General features: G+C 43.9%; 1 protein-coding gene across 1 annotated transcript in view; it reads right to left on the bottom strand.

Annotated features, from left to right (window-relative positions):
- Positions 1 to 2,445: 2,445 nt before the first annotated feature.
- Positions 2,446 to 8,705, bottom strand: part of armc4 (armadillo repeat containing 4) — a 212,094-nt gene continuing 205,834 nt past the window's right edge. Inside the window, exon 4 of the mRNA XM_036125202.1 lies at positions 2,446 to 2,664. Coding sequence (XP_035981095.1) covers positions 2,539 to 2,664 — 126 coding nt within the window. The 3' untranslated portion in view covers positions 2,446 to 2,538. The remainder of the gene's footprint in view (positions 2,665 to 8,705) is intronic.

Below are 8,705 nucleotides of genomic sequence, written 5' to 3'. Positions count from 1 at the left end.
GCTTGTTGAGCCAAACACAGAGTGTTTCTAATAAACAGGAACAGAAGAAGAGCCCAGATCAGCAGCAATGATAATCACTCACTCATCCCAACAAGGAGAATGTCTGTGTGCTGAAAGAACCGGAAGAGACAGGATTAGTGAAGGGAATCTGCTACAGAAGCAAGGAGGAACCAGCAGAGCAGCTTTTCTGTTTTTCTACAACTCATGTTGGAGATGTTTGTAGCTGCTGCTGACTGAAGGCCAAGGAAGTGTGTTGGGACACAAATAATATCTGCAGGTCAATCTACAGGATTGGAAGTTTTACTGACAGAAATAATGAGCTGCTTTCTAAAATGGATTTGAACATGTCTTACAAACAAGCAGCTATGGAATGTCAAGATTCATTCTGCTGTGGAAGCACGACACTGTTGTTTTCCAGATATTTTATTCTGTGCTTATGCCAACAGAATTACATCGAAGGCTTATTATTATTGTATGCTTTTTATACAGAGTTTGCTTTTGAGTCACTGTATTCAACAAAACCAAATGTCTTCTTGTGTTTATCTAAATGCTGCGTTGCAGCTTTGAATCTGTTCATATAAGTACAGATGGATATAAACTATGGGAGCAGAACAAGCTCCCAGAAGCAGATGTGGATGTTGTTTAGATATTGTGGTCTCCTTTGGACAACTTAACAAATGCAGAGATAGAGGCTCCAAAGTGTTTCACTTATAAAACGCACTTGGCAACAGAAACATCTTAAAAAATATTATTTTATTTAGATCATAGTTTCCAGGTGCTGAATGTCGGAGAGGCAGAGAAGGACTTCCCGAGTGTTTGGATGAACTTGTAATGATGTCACTGTTGGAAACAAGGAGCTCAGGATCAAAGTTTACTGAAGCAAGAAGACAAATAAACAGACTCTCCTCAGTCCAGATCAGACTTTTCATCTGAATATCTTATCAGATTATCTGACGGAAAATATCTGAAATTCTTGTGGGGCTTATTGGGAATTTTTTTCTTTGATCAAAGAAACATTTAAAATAGCATGTAACTTGTTTTCTACAGGACACATGATAATGTTCATAAGGTTGGCTTTTTAATTCCAAAATTTCAGAAGGTCATTTATTTTAATGTCTAATTATTGTCATCGTTTCAATCAATCAATGAATCAATCAATCGATCTTTATAGTCAACTACAATTTGCATTGTAATCAAAATTACAGTTTCAGTACAACCGTCCATCCCATACATTAGGGGCTTGGGGGGAGAAGTGGACAGGGGAACAGTGTACTGAGGCCAATGCGTTCCAAAAGATCGCAGCCATTAGGTGCATTTCTTCGACTGCCGAGGACCCCGCCGTGACGCGGTTTCCTTAGGGCCCTGCCTTTAACACTGTGGAAAGATAGAAGCCACATTTGGGGAGGGAGAGGGAAAAAAGGCACATTTCACACTTTATCCTTGACAGGGTATAGTTTGAGATATGCAAAAAAAAAAAAAAAACTCAACACAAGAAAAGCACATATCAAAAGACAACATTCCAGCAGAGGGTTACATTGGAGCCATTAGGTGTCACATGTGAGTCCCATGTAGTATTGAGCAGTATTGAGTCCAGAGGCCATTGTCCTTGATATGATGGAAAGTTCTGAAAGCATCCACAGGTGTCCGCAGGGAGAGGAGAGGGGGGGGCAGTTCTGGGCCCTTCCACCATAACATCCAGGGGAGAAGCCGGAACACAAAATACACTTTTTATTTTGAGAGCAAGCTGGACAAATTTTCAGCCTTGAAGTCTATGTCGCTGGGCTCCACGTGGCCAATCTAATATTCTGAATTTGTTGGGCTTTTCCGCCTTGAAGCGAGTGTGCACATCTAAGATTTTATCCCATCTCACCCTTGAGTTCAACCAATGCAGCCAGCCTGCGTTCCATCGCACCCAGCTTTCAGCTCTGCTTATCCAGTTTATGGTTCTGCTTGTTCACAGCCTTTGTGAGCGCATCAAATGCTTCTGGCAGCCTGATCATGGCCATAATTGCCTCCGAAATCCTCTGTAATTGTAGATACATCAGGTATCCTCCAAATTCAAATAGAAGAAATCTGAGTATCATAAATCCACACATGTATATGTCTTCAACGTCCTCGACTAACAAAATCGAAAAAACACACCATCCTCCACCTGTTCCAGGAGTCCAGGGTGTATCCCACGAAGTGTGTCCCGTCAAAACAGGATGGGTCCCCTTTACCCTGCCTTATCGTCAAAAACATTTGATCAATTGCACTGAGAGACCAGCAGACCAGATTTATTGTTTTCAGAATTCAGGTGATATGAAGAGGGGGCTCAGAAAGACAAGACACAGCAAAAGCTGGGACAAGAGGGAGGTAGGGAGCAGCAACAGCAGGAAAAAGTGACCGCCTCCACTGAGAGACAGAACAGACTTCCATCTTGTTCTTGTTAAATCTCTGATTTCTGATGTTTGGGGGGATCTGGAAAGATCAGATTCTGCTCACCATCCTGATACCTGTCCTACAGTCTCTGGTGGGTTTCCAGGGTTTCTGCTGAGATCAGGGGTTCTCATTTGAACAAGCGGCCCTCTGATTGGCCAGTGACAGGAGACGGATGTTGCGCAAACATCCAGCAGCAAACTCCTGGAGCTTGCTGTCATCAGAGCCTGTGAGGTGGATCAGTTGCTGTGGGAGAGCAAAGAACAGGAGTTACAAGCAGGAGGAACACAATCCAATATATTTACTGTTTTAGAGGTGAGGACAAAGTCAACTTCCTCCACCATAAAAACTCGTGTTTGACAACATTTAGTGTCATCTTCTCACCGCTGCCACCAACCAGCAGCACTGATACAGAGTAGCTGTGAGGTGACAGTCCTAGTCTTCTGGCCCTGTGTGTGTAAACATGTGTCCTCCGGTTGTGTGTGTGTGCACCTTATCCAAAGATTGCCTAGAGGGCCTCCAGCTTCCAGCACACAGGCCTCTGCAGGTAGTTCAGATGAAAGAGCATCTCAGCAGTAAAACCCTGAGCATGAACCACTCGACAGTTTTGCTGCTGCTCTAAAGGTCAAACTGTGCTTGACTGTTTGTGGCTTGTGTAATGGATCTGGTTAGACCTTATTGCAGAACAGGAGCTTTGAGCATTGCAGAAATCTCAAGGCTTGAAATACATATATAATCAGCAAATGTTATTTGGCCTCAGCATCTCTTCCTGTTTTATCTTATCTAAAATAACAGTGTTATGTTTATAGGCTGCAGTGGATGAAACCAGAATAAAAGGAAATATGTGCATAAATACTCTGGTGCAACAGATGGTTCTAAATATGTTCAGTGTGTGTTCTGTGGTCTAGTCAGTATGATGTTTCATTGATATTCCCCAAGTTGGATGTGTAATTATTCTGGATAGTCTTGTTTTGGTACATAAGGAACCGATGGCAGCATCCCATCCTTCAGCTGAACCCTGAAGGCCTCCCTCCTCCTAAACACAACAAGGTGTTGATAAAATCCCAGCTGAGACGTCTGAAGCTCCTTTAGGCTTCATCTATCAAGGAATTGTTCTTCAGGGAAGGAAACAGGATTCTGGAAAACACTTCAAGAAAACATTGTGCTGCAGCTGTCTGTGTAGAGGTTTCTCCTCATTTCAGTCAAACAACGTCACTTTCCTACTGATCATGAGCAACACTAGACAATACCTACACCTCAAGGTCAAATATGGAGGGCAGAAAAGCTCTAGTTTCATGTTCTGCTTCATCAACATAATACTATTGTTTATATAGACATCACCTTTAAGGCCTTCAGCACAGTCCTAACATGTAGGGTCAATGTATTAATGAGAATATCAACAGCTGGCTGTAACCACAGCAGCAACAGCATCAATGGGGAGTAAAGTCCTAAAGGAGCAAAGATAGGCAGAGGATGTCCTGTTTGATGACAAATGCATGAGAAAATATTTCCTCAAACTACAGATAAACCAGGTTCCTCAGAGAAAAGCTGGAAGGATTTAGTAGATTTGGTTCTACTTGCTGATCTCTGACAGACTGCATCAATAATCCAGCTGATCAGTTTCTCTCCATGTTACATGAATTCTCCACATTAATGAGGATAACAAGCAGCCTGAGAGGCAGAGAGAAGACATTCACAGCAATTTCAGCATAAAGATAAACAGAGACAGGAAAACACATGAAAGATGGACAGCATGTGTCCAGTTCATCCTGAGAAACTAACACCCTTCTTCCTGATCACATCAGTTTGGAGAACACGCTGTGCTGCAGGCCAACATGTCAGCTTTCCTTTAGAAACTCCAGATGAAAATGATTTATGACACATCTTGTAGGATTTTAAATCCCATTCATCAAGGCTTCATCAGCAAATTTCCATCCAGCAGCTCCAGAAAACATGCAGCCCTCTAAACAAGCCTCTTTAGTGAATAACAGGATGCCTGAGAAGTGCCAGGGTTGGTTTATTTCCAGCCTCGTGGCTCGTTATTCAGACGGGGCCAAAAAAGGTCTCCTGCAGAACAAAGCTAGGCTAAGATCAGCTCGTTTCTCTTTGCTGCCTCTTTTCTAGCTCCATCCTTCCCCCTCAGCTGGGATCTCTGGAATATAATCCACCACTTGTTAGACTTTCCCTGACTGCAGGAACAGGAATCCTTACTCAGCGTTTGAAACCTGCAGCAGGAGTTGTGAGGTGTTTCCGGGGAGTCCTGACCTCCATGAAAGGTGCTCCCTGGCCCAGCTGAGGAACAGGAGCAGCAGGCTGAGCTCACATATACATGCTAACCCCCATAGAGGTGTCAGTGTTCAGTGAGCTCTGCTGGACTGAAACTGGCTGCAGGAACTCAGTTTGAATCTCCTCTGTGTCTCGCTCTGACAGCTATTACAGCTCCAACCCATCCCAGCATTCCCATGTTCTCCACTCAGCTGTGGAGGCAAACAGGACAAAAAGACGGCCGTGTTCAGCCGGGTCGAGGGGAACTTAGTGGGGGAGGTCCAGGTAAACAACATTCCCTGCAGCCTCCAGCAAAACAACAGACTGTTGAGCTGCTTTTTCTGGGTCTCCAAAGAGGAAAAGGAGAAGGAAAGGAGCTCTGAAATCAGAGACTCGAAGGACAGACATGAAGGACAGAAGCTTCAGTCCAAGTCTCTGAAACTTTTCTCTCTGTGGATCTTAATCCTGGTAGTCCTAACAAAGCTGCAGCCTCAGTTCCTGTACAATATACTCAGCACAGCCACAAGCTGAAATCAGCTTTTGTACCAACTCAAAGGAAACTTGTGAAGCTGAACTTCCAGTTACTCCTGGTTCCACTTTTGGGTCACTTCAGCAACTCTCCTAAAGAACAAAACCTGTGAGAGAAGAAACAAATCACAACACAGCGTGCCATGATGAGAGGTGAACTCAGAGCACCTAAAGAGCAAACGTTTTCCTCATTTAGATTAGTAACAGCCTAAAATACACACCAGGATCTGGCAAAAGCTTCACATTGGAACATGTTCAGCTGAAAATGAACAATAATTGCGGTTAACATTTTGTGATTTTCATCAATTTCCTTCACAAAGCTTTCCTTCTGAAAGAAACTCTTTAATAACGCCAGCTGCCTGGAGCTGCATGAATGAATGTATGGCTTCAGCAACCAATCCCCAAAGCTTTGGAGGCAACATGAAGCTCAGGAGGAAGACAGATTGCTTTAATACATGACCCGAAATGAGCCTCATCCTGATAAAACTGGGAGGTACTGAGAGTGGAGGTCAGATCAAACCCAGAGGCTGATTTATCTCTCAGATGTTCTGGCCGGAGTAGGCTTCCTCTTTGAGAACCAGCTCCATCATTTCTGTTGGTTTCATTATTTATCCAACAGAAGAAGAAGAAGATCAACGGAGGAAGTGAAGCTTTAGTAAGATGTCAAAGAATCATTTTCTATGTTTCCTGCAGAGAAAATAGAAAGAATAATAGTTCTGTTCTGGTTAAAGCAGAATAAAACCATCAGGGCGGGTTTCTAACGTGTTTTCAGGGTTAAATTTACTCTTTTTGATGCTTTATGTCTCCTATGGGTCTTCAGGAACCGGGTCAAACATTTACCTGGACTGGGGAGGCCCTCACTCTTTAGAACCTGGAAAGAACAACATGGGGATCATGTTCTGAGACCTTCTCAGCTGCTCAGAACCACTCTTTGAATTACAGCTGCAGTAGGACACGACGGAGTCCAGTTCTTTAAACACAGAACCTTTATCTGGCCTCCAGAACGGCCTCCATTTATTCAGTTGTTAGTTTCTGGAACACGTCTCACTAGATCATGAAGCTCAGAGAAAGCTGTGAAGACTGATATGGTCTCACTCCCTGGGTTTCCTCTGGGCCCAGAAAGCTTGGTACCAGCATCACTGTTCAGATGGGCTGTGACCGGATCCAGACTGACCAATGAGGCAGTCTGTGTTCTGTTTCCATGGTTGAGATACAGAGGAACTGCAGAGCTGCTGCAGCTTGCGTGGCCTTTGGTGATTAAGCTCTTTAAAAGTCCAAAAGAACCTCTTGGAGAAGTGTTGCAACTCTGAGCTGCAGCATTAATGAGAACATACACATGGACTGATCCAGAAGGAGGAGAACTTCACACTCAGAAACAAAGAGCAAAAAGGACTGGCCCAATTTTTATTATGGCTCAAAGTCCAAACAGATTTCATCCTGACCAGGTCGAACTCTTGCAGAACAGCCAGTATTCAGCTCAAACAGCTCAAACAATGAATCAGCTGTTTGGGCTACAATGTACCAGTTTAAACAACATGGGGACAAAGTTCTGGCTGTAGCAGCAGAACCAGCTCAGAGTTTCTATCCCAGTTGGTACCAGGAGGTGGTTTCAGTCTTGTGGTCACAGATGGATTTTTCATGTGGAAGATTTTCAGTCAAATGTGATTTAATTAAATGACCAAACAGCAAAGCTTTCCCAAAAAGCTGAAACTTGAACATTGAATCCTTCAGAACTTTCAGAACCAGACATCAGTCACAGGTTCATCTTAAGATTTAATCTGTTTTACTGTGACAGAAACAGAGAGTCTGAGGAGATGAACATGAAAATACAAGTTAGCTCCTTTTGGGAAGACAGAACGACCTGATCAGGTCCAGCAGGACACTGAACAAGTTGGGGTGAGTTGGGGTGAGATTCCGAGTGGACCGAACCACAGAGGCTTAGCTGGCAGAGACTCTAGCTTCAGCACAGCTTGGTAGATCAGGCCGTAGTTTAAAAACCCGACTTGCCAAATCGCTGCCACAGAAGAACACATTAAGGAGGTCCAGTCTGTGATGTTCAGGGCTTTTAAGATTCAGCTGAGATGTCTTTAAAAGGAACATTTCTGGATGACTGGATGGAAATCACAAAGCCCGCCGCTGCTGAGTCTATTTCAACATGGTCTACAGGACAGGAGCTTCCATGTGTCTGTGCTACAGAACAAAGAAATCAGAGGATTTTCTGCTTTTTGCTTCTTTTCTATAAATCAAATAATTTGATGAAATTCAGCAAAGATAAAAAGCAGAAGCTGATTTCCTGTTTGGCTCCAGGACTCCTGTGGGAAAACTGGATGTACCTCAGCGGCCTTCTCTCCAACAGGGAGCTCTGAGCGGGCCCTGGTGCGGTGTAGGGACCCTGTGATACCGTGCCAGAGGCATGTGCACAGTGCAGGCCAGTGAGGGCGCTGCCAGGGCCACAGGAAGCTTTTCCTCTGGAATACTGATGACAGCTTGCTGGTAGTCCCTGTGACAGAGGAAGCTCTCTCCAGCCACCAGCTGCTACAGACTACCCAGAATCCCTTTCATGGCCCGGACAGGCCCCGATTCCTGAGATTGCTGCATTATGAGGCTGCGCATGGAAAGACCCTTGTTGCTAAGCTCTCCCTCCTCTCCTCTTACTAAGGATAAAATGAAATAGAAAACACATGATCTGTTGTGTGGATATTAAGCTGAGAGGAGAAAGCCCAGCTCAGAATGGCAGCAGCACGCTCTGTAGTTCTTCTCTGGACCAATCAGAGTTCTGGGAAAAATCAACCAACCATCTAAGTGTGCTTCAGCAACCAGGCAGATTAATGACACACCTCATCATGTGGAACTGAAAGGAGTCTGTTTGTCTGATTGGAGGGATCTACGTCTCTGTATTTTTGGTCATTTTACTGAATGAAATCAGTTAAAGAGTTAATAAAATGTAGACACAGTAGATTCTGTATAGGTATATGTCTGCAGAGAAGCTACAGCACTCTATGGAGTATCTAGTAGATGCATTTATACCACAGCTGTTTCATAAATCCACTATGGATCTGCTAACTAAAATATTTGGGTTCTTGTCTAAACAAAGCCTGCTCCCGAGCAGATGGCTCTGGTTCAGCTCATCTCTGCCTAGTCCCAGAAAAATGCCCCAGAAACCATGTTCATGAAGTTCTCTCTGAACTGGCCTGCTGACATCCAAACAAAATCACGGTCATTTAGCTCTTCCTGGTGGATCTGCTGCCCACCTTTTCCCTCTTTAACTTCATGGTGTCATAGTAAAGTAAAAGCTTAGCCAAGAAATGAAACTCTCGATGTACCGATGCAATCACTGAGGTATGGATGATTACTAATTGTGGATCCATTTAGACCTCAGATAAAAGCAGCTCAAATAAACGTCCTCCATAGAGTTGTCAAAGTCTCCTGCCATGATCAAGTGAGATACTTACCACTGATGAGTAGAGTCGAGCTGTTGCTTCTTCACATCACCA

The sequence above is a fragment of the Fundulus heteroclitus genome, chromosome 21 (genome assembly GCF_011125445.2).
Source record: "Fundulus heteroclitus isolate FHET01 chromosome 21, MU-UCD_Fhet_4.1, whole genome shotgun sequence".
In the NCBI taxonomy this organism is placed as follows: domain Eukaryota; kingdom Metazoa; phylum Chordata; class Actinopteri; order Cyprinodontiformes; family Fundulidae; genus Fundulus; species Fundulus heteroclitus.
This window is presented reverse-complemented; position numbering and strand designations above follow the sequence as displayed.